Genomic DNA, 19289 nt, shown 5'->3' with positions numbered 1-19289 from the left:
ACATACATCAGGGTGACGAGAATAATCTAAAAGGACAGACACCATGTTTGAGAAAAATTTACTGTGACTAACTCTGACTCTTTAGTTTGGTCATTGTCCCGTCTGCTCATTTTATGACCTTCACCTCAGCCAGCCAGCTAATAATTTGGACCATATCCCATTTGCTAACATGGAGGAGGCGGGGTTAATGAAATTTTACTTATATAAATGACATAAGTAAACACACAGTATTATTATTAGCTGTTAGACTTTTTAATTTGGTCTATACACCATTTGCTAACATGGGGAGTCGTGGTTTATGACCTATACCTCAGCCAACCACCAGGTGGCGATCGAGACGTTTTGGCTTCACTTTAGCAGAGGTCCTGAGAAGCAGAACAAAGTAGCATAAAAATGAAATATTCAAGTACTTAAATATAATACTTGCTGCAACACACGTGTTATTACTATCTGTTGAGGCGTCACGGCTGTCAGTATCATCATGGCTGTCAGTACCATCATGGCTGTCCGTACCACCATCATGTCCCACTAGCGGCAGGTGAGAGACCTCCCTCCCCTCACTTGAAGCACATTCTCTGGGTGAGTCGTGGGCGGTGTTCTCGCTCCCGTGATTTCAGCACATGTCACTTCCTGCCGTCACGCAGCCAGTTCGGGCCAGTTCACCGCCGCTGTAGCCCTCAGTCTGTCCCGCTGAGCTGTCAACACACAGCGGCGCCGCGCTCCTTCTCCTTCTCCGCCCGTCCGACCGACCGTGTGCCGCGGCGACGTTTCCCCGCGAAACCCCGGTCCGCCGTCCTCCTTCCGCGACGTCTCCCCGCAGATAAGAGCCGCTCTCGTCTCGCCATGACTCGGAGGTGATCTTCAGCGTGACCAGGTGGTTCTGGGTGAGTGGCTGCGCCTTCATCGCTGTCATCCTCACCCATGTGTCAGTCGCTACCCAGCGGAGCTAAGAGCGGCGACGTTAGCAGAAGCGTGTGTGTGTGTGTGTGAGAGTGTGTGTGTGTGTATGCGAGTGTGTGTGTGTGCGGACGTCCACCGTCCTCCTTGTCGCGGTAGTTGCGGGGGAAACCGGGTCAGGACTGCGGTTCGAAGCCCGTCTACCCACTCGCACTGTCTGGAAGTAGAACGCACGATCCAACGCTGGGAGACACATGGAATTTGTTATGAAGCTAGTGACCGAGTAGCACGCTAACAATGAAGCCAGGCTAGCGTTAGCCTGCTAGCCTACATCCAGCAAACGTCTTCCCGATGAAGCGCTAACCGGCTGCCCGGGGCTCGTACCCACGATTAGCCAGATTTGACATCTGCGTGGAAGCCTTTTAACATATAAGCTAACGAAAGGACAACACTGTGTAAATCGAATTGATCTTACAACGAGGCTACACACAACACAGATGTGAACGTGTGCTGGTGTCTGTTTGTTTTCTAAATGGCATAATTGAGAGGTTTATTTCGCGTGGCTGGGATTGTTGGAGCTACATTTCATACAATATCCATAGATCGAGTCATCGCAATGAAATCCTGCTTTTATTGAGGCTGTAAATCGTCAACACGCCTCCTCTCTGACAGCTTCACTGCCTGTGAACACCTGCCCCAGTGGTCTGGTCTCTAGTTAAGACAACTTAAAGGATAACCCAGACGTTTCTTCATTTAACCTGCTAACCTGCTTTTAAATGTAAATGATTACTAGGGGGGTATTTGAAATCTTGAAATCCACCCTTGAGCAGGATCAGTATGTTTGGCTACCGTGAATCAGTACCGCAGTGTAATCCAACACCAGCAACTCTTGTTCTTTGTGTCTCTGTTTGTGATACTTTTCAGGTGATGATCAGAATCTGCCCGATCGAGCCCTAAGACCTGTGATCAATAGGCTAAATTGCTGTTTTTGTCGATGGAGTCTGGTGGTTTTGAATATTGCAAAGTAAAGGCGTTTGTTTTTTTTTGGTTAAAGAGAAGCATGGTTCTCTTTTACATGAAGAACGAACTGTGTTAATAATAACAGTCTGAATTTGTCTGGTATAATTAAGCACCTCTGTGAACTTACTTTGAGGTTGAACAAATGCCCAGTCGGATTACATTGCAGCTCTGTCTCGCAGTTGCTGGGTATATGTTGCTTTTGCTCAGTAGTGGAGCTACTGCAAAGACCTGTGTCCCAACTCCCTGTCAGTAATTTACACCCACAACATGAGAAAACAAGGTCCAGGTTCAAAAAGCACAGAGTTATCCTTTAATGAACTCATTGAAAACCTATGCCATGTTGGTTTTTAGGTTTATTTTTAATCTTGTTTTTATCCCTGCTAGAACATCAGTTTAAACGCCTGCAGTAAAACATCAGTTCTTGCACACAGTTCTAATCTTTGGTCACAGTGGATTGCCATTATGTTTTCTTAAACGGAAAACTGATATAAGTTTTGTTTAACTTTGAACTTTTTAAAGGAACAGTATAGAAACAAATGTTTTAAGGAAGGTAAGTTCAAGTTATCCCACTCCAAACTCAAAATATAAAGGTATGAGACTCACATGGCCGATACAGATTTCCAACGATTAGACAGCTTGCACTGTCCATTATGTGCCTGACAGCAACTTAAATGCGTAATGAAAGCAATCTATCCTGCAAAGACTAAATAGGATTAAAACAATTTACAGTGTCGCATCAACATTGAGTTCCAGTTACTGGTGTCTTATGGAGTTTAAATAACTTGAAACTTATAATTTAAGCAGTTACGTTAATTGGTAATTAAAAAGGAATAACATAAAAGTAAAGATGATAAAGTTCACTTTTTAAATGAATTGATGAATTAAACGAATGAAACTTAAATGTCTGCCTAAGCCACAATTTGTTTATGCCAACAGAGCATTCAATTGCTGAAAGACGGCCTTTTCAGTGATCTGAAAGACAGCAGGTACCAGGCTTAATCTGATTAAGTCTTCTGTCATGGCTGCATAGTCTTGGCAATGAAAATGTGCCAATGTAACCAGAGCTCTTATCTAGAAGCACAGGCGACATAACCATTCTGAGATTGAGTTACAGACTATATGTCTGACTGACTTCTGGGATTTTCTTAGACACTTTATTTCCGGGTTTCCCACAATCCGCCTTATTGTACTTAGATTAACACATGTATAACTGGTACTTCATCACTTTCTTATTTCTGTCTTCATGACATAGGTTTTATCCAGAATATGTATATTTTATATTCTTGAATAAATGAAAGAGAGACATTATTTTCATTGTACAAGATTATACAACGGAATTCAGAGTGCTGCTTAGTGCAAGATAAAACAAACGGGAAAGTTACAACATACTTTGACAGTGAATATAACATACATAATACAAAAATAGAGTATTGCACTTATGATGAATTTGAATAGAAAGCATGTAAAACTGTCAATGTTGTGGTTCAGTGATCTGATAGCCCTTGGGAAAAAAACAATTTTTGTGTATGTTTGTCCTTGATGTAATGCTCCTGCACCTCCTCTCAGAGGGCAGGAGAGTGAACAGTTGAATGCTGTCTGTGGTGATTTTCCTGGCTCTGCTGGGGCACAGGGAGATGGAGATGTCTTCCAGGGAGGGCAGAAAGCAGCAGAGGTTTTTTTATATACTCAGCATTGCTTTCCATAAGTGCCAGCTGTCAGCTAAATAACGGACTACCCATTACTGTATTTCCTCAAATAGGTCCAGGGCCACCTCAACTGAAGAAGGTCATAGGCCTTAAATTGACAAATGACTTTCTTCCTGATTCCCTGTGTTAGTTTGGCCACATTTTAATCTAATGTTTGGATCGGCTCACATTTGGCCTGCTTCTCTATATCCTTGTGGAAAGCCCTGATATGATGTAGGTTCAATTTTATACCATAATATTTGACAAGATTGAAGCTTTTCCCAAAAAAAGGAATTACTACTTTATAAATGCATGTATATTACGTTTTAGTTGGTTAAGATACATTTGTGGAGATCAATTTTCACCTAGATGGTAAAAATGTATTGCAGTAGAACCTGTGTAATATATTTATTGCATGTGGGAGACAGAAGCCATAATTGTATAATCAAGTTAATTCCATGTGTGGGATTAGGGATACTGGCATACATAACACACCTGGTGGTTGTCTGAGAATAACCAATGGTATTTAACACTCGCCCAAGTAGAGCCCTATGTGTGGGAAACACTGAGATATTGACTGTTGGCTGCTTATTATTTATTCGTGCCGTGGTATCTGTGGTCTACCCAGACAAGAAAAGCTTTCAGTGAACAAAGGATGAGAAAGGGATTGGAGATGTAATCAAGCCAACACTGATGTGTTAAAAATATCCGGATCAAGTAGCATAAATATTAATTATACTCGAGCAGCTATCAGGAAAACGTATTCATTGTCTTTTCTCTTTTCTGTTTATATGTTAACAGAGTCAGTGGGTTGGCTAGCATATGTGTCTTCTGTAGTGTCAAGGTGAGGCTGAGGAGATAATTAGTTTGCATAGAGGAATGATATATGCATGATGGGGGTGTTATTAACTCTCCTAATTTATGTTACGTAGCTGTGTTAATACAGATTCCTGGACTCAAGAAATTGTACTTGCTGTTTCACCTTTGAAGGTCCCCGTCACTGGGAGAGATCTTGAAGTCAAAATGGAGATTTGGAGGTAGTTGAGTCTCAGTTTAAGAAGTTAGGTGCCAATATTCCATTGGCCTTTGAGCCTGTACCTCAAGACTTCTCACAGGTGAGCTTTAAAACATCGGGATCTGATGGAAGGCCCGCCAGTGTGGATTCAGAGTGGAGATGAGAAATATCTCGACATGGAAAAAAGTCCTCTCCATGGCCCAGCACTGTTTAGTGTGGGTGCCCAAGTGCAGTGTGATAGAGAAACAGACCTTTCTAGTGCCGGCATCGCGGTTTGCCTCCAACAAGATCAGGACAAGCCAGCGACCCACATCAGTGGACTCGAGAACACTTTCAATGTAAATACGAACAACTGTGAAATGTAACGCAGTGATGCAAACCTGAGAACGCAGTTGAGCAAGGTGAATACAGTGAGCGTTGCAGATGGACTCAGTTAATTGCTGACTGAAATTCCCTCTCTGATTTTAAGTTATAAGGTCAGATCAGATTAGTTTTTAATTTCAAATAAAGATCATAGTTTTCTAAAACTTTTTTTTTTTTCAAAGACAAGTAAAGTAATGTTTTGACAGTTATGTGAAGGTTTGATATATAAAAAAAGCTAAAAAGGGACGCAAGGACATTTTTGTTGGGATTAAATTATGGAGCAATATCAATATTTATTTAAAGATGTGTAATTTGTTTTTTAAAAGAATGGTTTACAAAGTATATATAGAAAAAATGACTTATTTAATTTTGCTCATGAAATCTAGAAACTGAATAATTTGATAGCGTGTTTCATCTATGTTGAATATTATGTCACCCAGGGTTATTATGCACCAATTATCCGTTTTATGAAGTAAAACTCCATGTTTTAATCTCTTGCAAAGTGGTATCAGCAGTTTTCAGACTGTCAAGAATTGCCGCTGTTAATCCAAAGCATGTGCTGTGACTTAAAACCGAGTACACTTTTGAACTGTAAGATTCTTTTTTTCCAGCCCTTTCACTCTTATTTTGTTGTCATACTGTTCCCTTTTTCGTCCAAGGGACACATTTCTTCTAATGTTGAAATATTTATGGGGGGCATAAAGAATTTTTGGGACTCAATAAAAACAAATATAAGCGCAATATCAAATTTGTTTTCCTTAACATTAGGATCCAATTAATTGAATTATGTAATTGTGTATGACCATGTTTCAATCATTTATTTCAGCTGCATCATTGCTACAGAAACACAAACTTTGTCTTTAGGATTAAGAGGGCAGTTGGCCATAGTTTGACATAGACTCCCTCTTAGTTATATGGGGCAAAGTTTCTATAAACTTCTATAAACTGCTGGTGCTGTTATAAGTACTATTATAATTAATTTATCAACGTGGAATCACTGCTACTTTTATTCTGAAGCATGCAAGTGTTGCTGTTAACATTATTCCGGTATTCCTACATCAACCACCAGTGTTACGCTTTTCATCTCAATGAGATTGGTGCATATCCCTTGTGTCCAGAATTATGGGGCAGACCTCCTTTTACGCAGATTGGAGGATGCCCACAGGTGAGGAGGGGCAGGTTGGAAACCATTTGGTGCCTCAGCGGCAGAACCGTTTGTGTCAGGAGAGATAATGCAGTTTCCACTGTTTTTTCCCTTGCACCACCAGAGCATGCTGGGGGTCGAAGTATTTGTGCATGAGTGGCGTCATGCCCTACTGTATGCATTTCCGTCACTTGCCCTGATTTCTCTGACACTGCTCCCAGTTTGGGTGAACAATTTGTCCCTGACTCTAATAGCTCTTTACTGGCTGTCCATGCAGTTGCCCATGGCTCCTCCTGCTGTACAGGGAGCTTCTGTCCGAGGCGCACGGAAAGATATTTTGCCTCCACGCGCAGTGACTTGTTCTGTCTTGGCCTGTGAGTCTTTTAGTTTAAAAACTCCTGGTCTATCGTGGGGGGTTAGTAATACTATTCAGATTACCAGGGAACCATCCACCATGTCTCTTTGTGAGTGTAAGTGGAGAGTTACTGCAATTGTGTCCTTTCTGTCAGACTTCATCAACAGCAATTAGGCATTTTCTACAGTTAATTGTGTCCTGTTTAAGGGGGTCTGTATCTAGGGTCTCTGCTCTGCTGCTGGCTGGTCGTTGCCGCTCACATTTGCTCATGACTGCCAGCCACTGAGAGCTCAAAGGTAAAAGTGAATTTGAATATTTGAGAGGGGCGTTTCCCACGAGACATCTCACTCGTACTACTCCAAGGCCAGGGGTTACCGAAGTAACCTCGAGTTGGTGTATTTGACCAGTCTTTCCATGGGAGAAAAAGTAAACAACTTTGTGTGTGATGGCTAAGGAAGTGTTATGGTTATTCAGACAGCAGTGGAAGGGCAATTGGTCAAAGATTTTTTTAGTAAGTGATTTAACAACTTGATTGGTCCATGATCTGGAACAAAGCTTGGCTATAATACCCCATGAGTAGGAGGGGAAGTGATAAAGAAAGGACATTGAGTGCAGAGCATGATGGCAACAAAACACTTTTTCCTCTTAATGAATTATAGACTTCTGTCATTAGGTCATGGCTCATTGTTCACCTTTTCCCTTTTGTCTGTGTTGAAGAACAGGACAGAAAGGGAAAGGAGAACATGTCTAGTCTTGGCTTCCTTTAAGTTAATTGTTTGTATACTTTTGCTTTGCTCGACACCGTACAAATGTCTTGGCTGATTTAAGTTGCTCGGCCTCTTGTAGAAACTTTACTTCTGCAAATCACACATAATTGATATGGGTCCATTTGCTTATGTTAATGAATGCATTACCTGTAGTAGTCAGAAAGCAGCTGATGCATTGGAGGGTCCGAATGCTCATTTCACAAATAATTGTAAAAAAATATCAACAGCTGCCTCACGTTTTTTTTCCCTGTTTGTCGTTTTTTTCCCCAGGCCGGCATTGTTTATTGCTACAATAGAAGACTAATCAAATGTGAGCCAACAATGTGGCTTTAGGCTGGGTTTGAGGAATCTATAAATATCCCTGAAGTCAAACTGACCCCTAGACTCTAGGACCTAGAGGCACCAAATATGGTCCTCTATAGTCCAGTGTGAACATTGGTTTCTCCTTCACATAACTTACCTTAAAATATCTTTCCCCCTCCTTTTCAATGTAGACTACATCAGAGATAAACCTGCAGCAGATTATTTTGGCTTTAAGGTTAGAAAATCTGGGCTAAATCTTTGTTTTCAGTTTAATATCTCCCCACAAAAGTTATTTCTGAAATATATAATACAAAACTTTGTCTTAAATACAGGTAGACCGGGAGGAAAAGAAAGCTGATACTTGCCAACTCTTTGTTCTGTGTAATAGTGGCCTTTGAAACATCCACTATTGGTCGACCTCTAACTGATTTATTACATTATTTCATCATCATTTGTACAGGATAGGAAACCAAGCCTTGAATAGGAGTCAGGAGGAATCACCCCCCAACTGGCGCCGTTTCTGTATAAAGTCACAATTATTTGCTCGAGGCATAGTTTATCATGACCCATCCAGCTCCCAGTACCTTTATTCACTGGAGGAAATAATTACTGGCAATGAACCGTAAAAGAAACAGGATTAGCGGCAACAGGAGTCCACAGAAGCTGGTGGGAACAGGAATATATGAATCTGAACTTGGATGGTGGGATTTCACTTGCCCTCTAGTAATTCTGTCCTAAAAGGAGGATATTCATGTGGTCATGGTCTTAAGATTTGTTCTCTCTTTTAGGGTATTCCACAATACTAAGAGCTGAGTGTTGAACTTGCTTCAGACAGTAAACTAATTTGTTTAATTTTTCTTAATTAACTTAAAAAAAAATCCTCAATAATCGGGATGATTATACAGTATGTAACTGTCTCTCCCAGGTTACCTACAGTTTAAACGTTGTCAAATTAGTTGATAGACTTGAAAGGCTAATTTATGCTCACCGTTTACAATGAACTTTCTCCCCCCCAGGGTTCCAGGTTGGTGTGGTGAGAGAGCAAGCTAACTACGGGGTGGAGGACTGCCTGGGGCATCCTGTCCCTGGTTCTCAAGGTAACTAGAAAGTTCTTCTTGTGTAATGCTGTTGGATTGCTGAGAAAATGCAGCCTAGTAGAGTGAATTCTTATAAATGACTGAATTGCAGAGAATATTGAAATGTGAAAGTGAAACCCTGTGAGAAACACATAAAACTACCAAGAAGCTTATCCAACTCTTGTCTTAACTCTCTGCTTTGGGCTCTGATTGAGCATCAGCCAATTATGCTTTGTTCACATAGACACTGTAGTGATTCAGTAGTTTTCATGTCCGTTTCGGCCAGATCACCATCCTCAGTTTCTCATCCAAAGAAGTCCCTCAAATGGCTGCTCACCCAGTCAGTAAATCCACTGAGCTGACAGCGCTGCAAATATACCAATGAGCTATGTGAATTCATTTGGTAAAACTTAGAACCAACAATCTATTTATATTTATCGGACAACGGGTTACTCTTGATCATTTTGATTGTTTAATGATGCAGATATAACTTAGCAGTGCTCATTTTCTAGATTGACTTTTGGGATCCTGTGTTATTTTACTGTATGGATTATAAAGCAAAGTAATATTTGGATGGCTGCTTCTGGACGAGACATGATCTCCATGGATCTAAAGGCTTGCACCATGACATAAAGAATGGTAAACTTTGATTTAAAACCTCATCCAGCATATTGCTTTAATTCTGACCAATGTCTTCCTCAGCTTGACTCTGCTGTAGAACTACTGCCCACAATAATGGCCATCAATCAGTTTTCTTTGTACGGGACAGAAACCGGTCTTGCTATAATTACTAATGATCTATTGCTACTGATTCTAGGGCTGGTTCAATTTTAATTTAGCTTGAAACTGTCAACTTTGGTCTGTTGTCTGTTTGGATGCTTGGAGCCTGTAATTATAGAAGCCCTTTATGTTTTCTGAGGTTACCCTGCTGTTATCTGAACACATAATTCAAACATAACATACTGCGTTATCATCTCATTCTCTGGTTTCAAAAACCATTTAACTTTGATACTTATCAGTTCCTCTTGGGTGCAGTTTTATATGGATGTGTTGTTTCTGAGTCGCCATACCACCACCAACAATGTTGTGACAGAGTGTGTCCATTATGCCCTGGTGTCGGCATTTCCAGTCATTGCAGAGACTGGGGAGGGAATGTTCTTGTTGCACTGCACCCACTGCCTCGCGCCTGCTATTGTAAAATACAAGGAAGGGCTTGGTCCTAAGCAAAATATCCCGCTGTATGCCAGAGAAAAAGTCCAGCCGGGTGCAGCTGGCTGATAAGATCGAAGTGCTGGGGGCCGCGATACAGGATCAGTGAGTCTTGTAGGTTGGTGGCGGCAGTAGCAGGGTGACCCTGTAGGCACAGTTCCTTGTCGCACCATCCGGTGCTCTGATTCTCAATGACTCAATTACATTTTTTTGGTGTATTATTTTGTGTTCGTGTGCGTGTCTGTCTCTTTTTTATTTCATCTCTGAATCATATTCTGCCTAAGCGTGCTTTCATGTGGCAGTAATTAGTCTACAGGTTAGAAAATGTGTGTTTTTGTGTTTCAATTTTGAATAAGTTGTAGAAGCTTGTAGATGAATTAATGAATTGAGGACTGTGTGGTTGAATGACTATTGTATCTGAGAGCATTGCAAATTATTATAATCATTAGCAAATGCATTTTGTCTGTTTGCACACATTATCCAATGTAATGTGTGTTGGCATGGACCCTACCTTGTACAGGCTATTTCTTTTTGTGTGGCTACTCTTCCCCCTTTGCCACCTTGTTCTTTTTCACCCAACTCTAGCTCCCTCAGTTATGATGTGTAAGTGTTGTGCATAAAGACGAGAGATACTGATTCGTTTTTCAGTACTTTTTAAGTTAATTCTGTGGAAGTGCAGGATTTTACCTGAACTCAACATGACTCATGATATGATGTACAACAGTAGCATAGTGTGTGTAAGCTGTACTGTTACAAATCACAGAGACACAGAAGCAAGTTTTGTCCTGCCCTCGGCTGGATGTGGTTTCAAGCAAATCCATCATGTAAACAAAGACGCCAGACATTAATGTCCATCTCTAATTTGTTACTTCCTTCAGTTTTTTTTATGTGGCATGATTGGAATTACCATGACAAAGCTTGTCCACCAATGTTTTGGCTTGTGCCTTTATCCCTCAAAAACCTGATGACATAATTGTAGGGCATGATGGGTTGTTGCCAGTTCCCCCAAAATCCCCAGTGAAATGCTGAGTATACCTGATTGACTAATTGATTCCCAACTGGAACTAAAGCCATTAGCCCAATTAAGCTTTATTTTTTCTACTCACAGTTCGACTCTGAACAGTCTGCTTCATTGTTTGTCTCTGTACAGTGTATGATCCATAAATGACAAAGTAACCTGCTGAAGCTTATTTTAGCTTTTAGCCTCATAGACAGATTTAAGCGTTTTTAACGGCCTGTTTGTTTTTGACCCAGATGCCCCTCTCTGTCAATATCAGAATTCAGAGACACTCACACACACAGTGACAGTGTACCTTCCTTGGCAGCTCGCTACTCCTCTGGGACAACTGAGGGGAGGAAAGCGGGACAAGCTTGATATTGGGTAACACATATCTGCTGACTCAGTCGTTTTAGTCTCAGGTGTTCTGAGGTCAAGCAGCTGTCTAAGAAGGGCTCTACATTTTCATAGTTTGTGTTTATCAGTGAATTACTAACCCTGTGTGATCTTCACTGTACATTGTATCCAAAGTTTTATCTGCCTTATGCTTTTTCCCCATAAACAGTTGAAGAGTTCACTATGTCCATTGGATGTCCTTAGAAAATCATAATATGTCCTCTCACACAGTTCCTCATTGAAATCCATGCACTATTGAACATTTCACAATGCATGCATGTTTAACATTTTCTAAGTATGTCAGCCTGTTATACACATAGTGACTCATAATCGGCATTAGCCAATGTCTGCATTCACAAGACCAATAAACAAAAAAGTCGACCGAGACATCTGCAGCCACTGTCTCCAACTGATACTGCTGTGGACCCCCGACCTCACTAATGTCCGCTTCAGGGGATACTAGGGCCGAAAAGACCCTCCCTCCTAAAGACTTGTCTAGCACAGATGCCTTGTAATTATGTGTCACACTCATTCACAAATCCCTCATGTATCCATTATTGCCTTTAGCTAACCTTTTAAAGTTTCTTCCTTGATTTAGCCACTATACTATTGACTATAGTTCAACCATATATTTTTTGCACTATTGTCCAGCAATTTCAACCGAGCTATTTACCTATAACTTTGATACTATAACTTAGCCAATTAACTACTTTCAGCCAACTATTTAAATTGTTTTTATCTATTATCACTTTTAGACAACTTTTTCAACTGTTACCGATCCACTAGTAGTGGCAGTTATTAACGCAGAATCAATGAACGTGATGTAATAATGGATGATCTTTACATTTTTTTTAAATAATGTCGTACTTGAATTCTGGTATTTTTAGTGTTAATCATAGAATGTTGTGTTGGAGTGGGACCAAGGTTGGTTAATCAGATTTGAGGTGCCTCCCAAGTTGCCCTTTTGGGTTTGCACCACCACCGTACCACTAGATTTTGATACCAGATTAAATGGTAACTGGCTGCACAGTAACAGTTCCAAATCCTTCTCAGTTTATAAACCCCATCTGTGAAGCCATGCGGAGTGAATGCATGATTTTGCAACCACAGAAATACAGGAAATGAAAACAGTGAATGACCTGGGTTTTTCCCCTTTCTGGCTTTTTCACGTCATTATGTAAGAGAGGAAGTTGATTAATGCATTGATGACAAATACACAGCATTTTCCACATGTTACTCTGCTGCACAATTTCCCTAGAAAACCTTGTGACCCCCGCCTGGGGTGTGTGACCCTCTGGTGTTGAGCCACTGTTTTGATAGGCTGTGGCAGAGCTGAAATATTTCTCCAAAGTTCACACTGACATTTTGTCTGTTGTATTTACAGTGACTAAGGAAGGGGCTTGGCACACTGTTCTGCAGCATGGAGAAGGAAGACCTGAAGGTCCTCAACAAGGGCGAGGAGGAGGAGATGGTACTGTCATTTTACATCAATGCCAATGTAGGAGCTGTTGCTCTCACACTCATCAAACTGCACCATGTTCTCTTGTTACACATTTTAGGAGCTTCAGGGCTACCGTCTCTGTCGCTGGCGACTGGTCCTAGTGGGCCTCGGGGTGCTGTGTACAGGGGGCTTCCTCCTCCTGCTGCTCTACTGGATGCCAGAGTGGTGCGTCAAATCCACCTGCACCCGTACCACAGCCCGTGATGCTGAAGTGGTGTTGCTGCGCTCCGTGGTAGGTAACCTGTACAGCTGCGATGATTAGCTAAATTAATCTGTAGCCACCTGCTAATCGATTTATCCTTTTAGTAATTTTCCATTCATAAAATATGAGCTATGATGCTGATCAAATGTCAGGATTGCTGCATTTTATATTAATATGTAATTTTATAAATGACAGTAAATTGAAAATCATTAGATTTTGTACTTTTGGTTGAACAACAAATGCAAACTAAAAACATTACTGTGAACTTCAAGTAATTGTAAATATATTTTTTTCATAGTTTGTAACCTTTCATAGACTCAACAATTACTAAAGATGATAATTGTAAAATAATGAAAATAATTTTAATATTAGTTGTAGCTCTTGTAGCAAACTAAGGTTTGAAATTTTATATTTACATTTCAATATTTTGAATTGTTTGTTCATCTCATGTTGAGCCTCTGAAAGCCTAGAAAAATAAAGTAAACACAATTGAAGAAATAAGATTTATCTTCCACTGTAGTTTGGAGAACGGACTAATAGATAAGCTGTTGCCCATGTAGGAGGATTCAGGACACATGGTACATTATAAGTTACATTGTATTATATAACTTAATTTACAGGCCTGTCTGTATCCTAATAATTTACAAGCAGATCTTCTTTTTTTACAGTAATTGCATTTTATGTTACATTTTTCTGAGATTGTAGTTTTTAAAAACAACACTCATGATTCATTTTTCAAGATATCCAGTTAACTGCATGGATTTCATGTCCAAATGCTGTCAGGCGTAACTTAGAAGTAAGATATATGCAGAAGATAAATCTTTCAAGCTCATATGCTCTTAAAGCTGTCAGTGAATACAACTGATGTATTGTTGCAGCACAGTAAATACATTGAGAAGATCTGATTCCTGCAGACGGTCACACCAGCAGGAATGCACAGATAGCTTGCCAACAGTGTGTTCAGAACATTCACTCTGTGTGAGTGGGTGTGTGTTTGTATACATTACTCTCTCTCTTTTGGTCTCATGCTAGGGTGCATGTGTGTGTATTCATCCTTTTATCATGTGTATATAAATCTGTGTATCTCATTCTAGTTGTTGATGACATTGTAAATGTCAGTGTGAGTGATGGGGGACAGAGGTTTGAATTTTGTCCAGGATTAATGTTCAGTACGGTCAAGATTTTAAGGTGAATTATATTCGGGCCATATGATATTATATATATTACATCTTGCCTGGTAATGAACAAGAAGTTTTACAATATCCTTCTTTTTTTGGCAAATTATGTTTATAATTTTTCATTTACGGTATGTGTTTGGTGGCATCGTTGATGTGCTGTTTTATGTATTGGTGAAACAATAATAAAGTTTTGTAAGTAGAATACAGGGAAATGCACACTGACAGTGTCACGTAGTGTTGAGTGATTGATATTTGTCAAAAATACAATGCAGTGTGATAACGTATCTTATAGTAGTTTGAACATCTCTCTTTCCTTGCAGAGGTCAGTAAATGCAGCTTGTTGCAGGTGCAAGCCAACACCACAAACTTGTCACTTTCCACACTCCTGCCTTTCATCACAATGAAAACTTCGGCAAAATGCTTTAAATTTGTTTTTCACGATAGAAATCATAACAAAATGTTTAGAATCATCTATATTTATAGGCTGTGGGATGAATGAAGGGACCTAAAGTTCAGTAGTTTCACTTTCTTCATGTATTTGTTTCACCAGGATGAGTTTCGGCGCTGGTTCCTGGCCAGGGTGCGAGTGATGCTGGCCCCGGGGAGTGACCCCTTCCACAGCCTGGAGACCCAGACCACCTCCCCCTGCTCCCCTTCCTCTCCCTCCTGCCCCTTCTCATCCCCAGCCTCCCCCTCTCTAGCCAACGGACACACCACTCACCCCTCCGATGGCAGCCCCGCTCAGGAGCTCATCAGAAGATTTGCAGAATACCAGCCCACGCAAGTAGGTGCCCGTCTCAGCAATGTACTGTATTTACACACATACCCATCAACGATGGCAACCATCAATCAGTTGGTTTCTACAGTTGATAGAATGGTTTTGATGTTTTAGACTTCGTATTTATGTCGTGATGGGGGGAAAAAACTAATTCTTAAAATATACACATGTACAAAACTCTGGAGCACTTCCACTAAAGAAGTTAAAGAGAAAGTGGTCTCAAAGTTTTGGACCGAGGTGCGTTAGATAATACAGAACGCTGCCTTGGCCTTTCTCTTTCTGTCGAAGATAGAGACACTTGCCCTCCTTTGACTTGCTGTTCTTTTGGCTACTCTACATTGACCACATGCTTTCCATAACCAAGCAGTAAACCTAACTATACAAGTACTATACAATTACCTCCACTGAAATATTTACATTGACTTAATTGAATGGGATATTGCACTTTCTCGAATTGCTTTTATTATTGTTGCTGTTTTCCTTGTAAATTTGCTTTGAATTGTATTGACAACATTGCTGAAAATGCTGACATGCGTCAAATGAAATTCTTTTCCTTCTGCCCCTCTCACCTCTGTATCCCTCAGATCCGCTATTTTACCTTCCATAGCACAAAGTATTACTGGAATGACGAGGTGCAGAACTTTCAAGATTTAAGGTAAGCACTTACAGACATTTTCTTGGCTTTGTTTTATACCTTTTTTAAAGATGTAGCTGGATTTATATTTCTTACAGTAAGCTAAATTGGCAAATGGTTTTTTTGGAAGCATGTTTACAGTAAAACTCTGCCATAATGATAACAGCAATATAAAGATGAAACAAGCAAAATAGAGCTATTTTGCTTGTTTCATCTTTATATTGCTAAATAAATAGTTTGACCTGCATTGATAGCACTGTTATGTGTAATTAAAAATGTCCACGTTGCCTTGTACTTTGAACAACATTCCTTGCCACAGTGGCCTGGAGGACTTAGAGATCAGCTGCTCCACTCTCCACTCGGAGCACAGTGAAGGCCTGACCAGGAACCAGCAGGAGTACAGGTAACTGTCTGAGGGATTGGTTATGCCAGATATAAATGCAGGAACTCCCCAGATATGCCAATTTAAATGGTACACAGCCCAGTGGATTACGCTAGTTCAGAGGTGGTCGACGTCTGGCTAAGCAGTTTGACACACATGTAGAAGTTATTTACTATCGCTGACCTGCATCATACTGACTGTAAAGAAGGAAGTCATTTTGTCAGAGACATCGTTATGCAGACAAGTTTTGTGGTTTTCGTCGTTCCCAAAACTCCCGCAGGAATTTGATGAGACATTTTGGAATATGAAAAGTCAACAAAAAGAACTGATTATATTTGTTAAGCCATTTACTGTAGAGTAGAGCTATTGTGCCTGATCCAACAATGCAAAATCATTGAGCTGAGAAGCATTTCCATCTCTCAGTTTGGGACAACCGACTATGAGTAGTTCTTTTAAAGACTCAGTTCCCCTCGAGTCTGACTGACCAAAACCTGGAAAACCAACTGTGAGTAGCATCGTCATCACAATCATCTGACATCTGCTCACTCGCCAAAGAGAAGCAGCTCCAGCCATGGGCCCTCAAAGGATAAGGTTCTAAAAATATAAATGGCCCTTGAAAGGGAAAAGGTTCCTCACCCATGCACTTAGTTCGAAGCTCTTCATCGAAAGTCGAGAATTCGATCAGTGAAATCATCTGGTGAACTTATCTATTTAGAAAGACGACCTATATATTTTAATGGTACTATGTTGTGTATTTCCATTCCATCCTGCACGTGTTTGTCTTTAGACGAGCTGATTCAGAACACTTGACCTAATGAATGTCTCTTTCACCACTTGTCAGGAAACTGTTCTTCGGAGTGAATGAAATTTCAGTGAAAGTGCCTTCTGTTTTCAAGCTGCTTATCAAAGAGGTGAGGCCCAGTTTGCATTGCCTTTAACTCAAAAGTTACAAGTGGGATTTGTTTTGATAGTTTTCTTAACTTATGGTTATAAACAGAAAAAAAAAAAACAAGTTGACTCAGCTTGATCATTTTTATTATATACATATAATTTATATGAGCATTTTTCTTTCCTCAGTTATAGTAGCACCTCGGTTATGTCCTCAATTGGTCTGTTTTTATCTGTGATTACAATCTTTAAACTTTGACCTCGGCATTTGCTGCACTAATCTTTCCCTCTGTCTCCTCCTGCAGGTCCTAAACCCTTTCTACATCTTCCAGCTCTTCAGTGTGATCCTGTGGAGTGCCGATGAGTATTACTACTATGCTGCGGCCATTGTGTTCATGTCGGTTATATCCACAGCTACCTCTGTGTACACCATCAAAAAGGTGAGCTCCACAAATTGCTGAGACCCTTTAATAAACTAGATCTGTTTAGCATACTGCAGATTTAAGAGAGAACCAGGTGAAAGTGAATTGGAAGAGAAATTAGATCCATTTGCTGATCCACATCTTCTTTAGACTTTAACAATTAGCCCATCATAGTTCACAATTTGGATGTATTTGCTATTAAGATTTTATAAAATGCATTTTGATTTTATTCACATGGTAGGGCATATTTATAACAGCAAAAGCTATTGAGATAAGATGGCCCAATTTCTAGAGGGAACTCAAATCTTTACTTTTACATTACATTACAATACGTTTCATTCAGCGGATGCTTTAATCCAAAGCAACTTTACAATAAGTGCATTCAACCATGAGGGTAAACACCCAAAACAACAAGAATCAAGTATTTTTGCAATTTGCTTCATAAAAGCCAAACTAGAAGTGCTACATGTAAGTACCATATAAGCTTAGAGGTTTCGTAAAACAGCCTTTAAAACCAGGAATACGACTGCATGTGGAAAGTGGTATTATTTTACTGATAATAATACCAACAAGGTGCATCTTATCTTTCACATAATTGACATCAGTATGGTTTTATCTTACATTGGCTTCCACAAAAGTCTACCTCCCCTGTATGAAACATTATTTGTAGTACCAAACAGACAAATGCATATTACATTACATATTACAATCCTATTATACTGCTGTTTATTGACTGCTCTGGTGCAACCAAGTTTGTAATGTGACGGCACCAGTGAGAGCCCCTGTCAGAATGACTCGCTGCCCAACTCGTGCCTGATCCAGGGTTTTGAAGGCAGCATAAAGGCTCATATTCACACGGTCTGCTGCCCCTGGCTTTACAAACCCAGACAGAAACACCCTTGCAGTAACAGAGGTGCTCATGGGAATAGAGAAGTTTTTCATCACTCTTTTCTTTGTCTTTTCTTCTCCAGCAATACATCATGCTTCACGATATGGTGGCAGCTCACAGTATTGTCCGTGTGTCTGTATGCCGAGCCAACAATGGTTTGTCAATTTTATTTTTGTGTGTGCAGTTTTTCATGAATGCCTCTGTACATAAATGGAAGTAGTAGCTCATATCGTGTACTATTCTATTTGGTTCCCAGCCTTTTTGAAGAGTGCTTTTACAAACCAGACAGTTGGCATTTTTCTGCTTCTGTGCTGGACCAGACTCAGTCACACAGTCACTCTCCTTTGGCTGTCTTCCAGATGGCTACTAGTTGGGGAGACCGCAGAGTTAGAGTGTGTGCATGTTAGACAGTGGGTTTAGCACAATAAAAAAAGCACTCTTTAATGGTTTTGCACGTGCCTTTTATATAGCTACATTCATTTTACAATGGGTGATAGCGTCTGCAGAGGGGATGCATACGCGCTGACAGTTTCATCACGTATCTTATCAGATAACTAAGATTACCTCCATGAGTTGGACAAAGGAGAATATTTAACTCATAGTCTGAATCTGTCAGAAACATTGCTATGAAGGTTTATACACCACCAACATTTTTCTTTATGCATCCATTCATTGCCCTGGCCCCTGCTTGAGATGCTTTTTCCTACTGCTGCCTAAGGGGGTGTGAGTAATGAGATATGTGCTGAATGAGACTCTGGGACTCTGTCACAAAATATCTCCTTCCTCACTCCTCCATTCCCCAAATCCACCATCTGCTACTGTTGGATCATTTATACACTTTAGCCACACTCCTAATTGTCTCTCCTATATTTTATTACCCACTTTGCTCTCCACCTGTGTGTCAAATGCACACATTTACCTTCTCTATTCTTCCATTGTACCCTCCTACCTGGCAGATATCGAAGAGATTCTGTCTACTGATCTGGTGCCTGGTGATGTGATGGTCATTCCCAGCAATGGGACCATCATGCCATGTGATGCCGTGTTGATCAGCGGCACCTGCATCGTCAATGAAAGCATGCTCACAGGTTAGAGGACATATCTGAAAATCGAAAGTCTGATAACTTTGGAAAGAGATTTGTTGGAATATTTTATATATTTGTAGATACAGGAGACTCCACAACAACA

The 19289-nt window shown here is 40.4% G+C and overlaps 1 protein-coding gene across 2 annotated transcripts in view; it reads left to right on the top strand.

Moving 5' to 3' along the window:
- Nucleotides 1–620: 620 nt before the first annotated feature.
- Nucleotides 621–19289, top strand: part of atp13a3 (ATPase 13A3) — a 33285-nt gene continuing 14616 nt past the window's right edge. For both annotated transcript variants that reach the window (XM_035176527.2, XM_035176526.2), the window contains exons 1-11: nt 621–884; nt 8566–8646; nt 12612–12698; nt 12787–12960; nt 14659–14892; nt 15471–15541; nt 15840–15923; nt 16744–16813; nt 17096–17230; nt 18184–18256; nt 19058–19189. In XM_035176527.2, the coding sequence (XP_035032418.1) occupies nt 12648–12698; nt 12787–12960; nt 14659–14892; nt 15471–15541; nt 15840–15923; nt 16744–16813; nt 17096–17230; nt 18184–18256; nt 19058–19189 (1024 nt within the window). In that variant the 5' untranslated portion in view covers nt 621–884; nt 8566–8646; nt 12612–12647. The remainder of the gene's footprint in view (nt 885–8565; nt 8647–12611; nt 12699–12786; nt 12961–14658; nt 14893–15470; nt 15542–15839; nt 15924–16743; nt 16814–17095; nt 17231–18183; nt 18257–19057; nt 19190–19289) is intronic.

The sequence above is a fragment of the Hippoglossus stenolepis genome, chromosome 14 (assembly GCF_022539355.2).
Source record: "Hippoglossus stenolepis isolate QCI-W04-F060 chromosome 14, HSTE1.2, whole genome shotgun sequence".
In the NCBI taxonomy this organism is placed as follows: Eukaryota; Metazoa; Chordata; class Actinopteri; order Pleuronectiformes; family Pleuronectidae; genus Hippoglossus; species Hippoglossus stenolepis.
The sequence above is the reverse complement of the archived record's forward strand: the minus strand, read 5'-3'. Positions and strand labels throughout refer to the sequence as shown.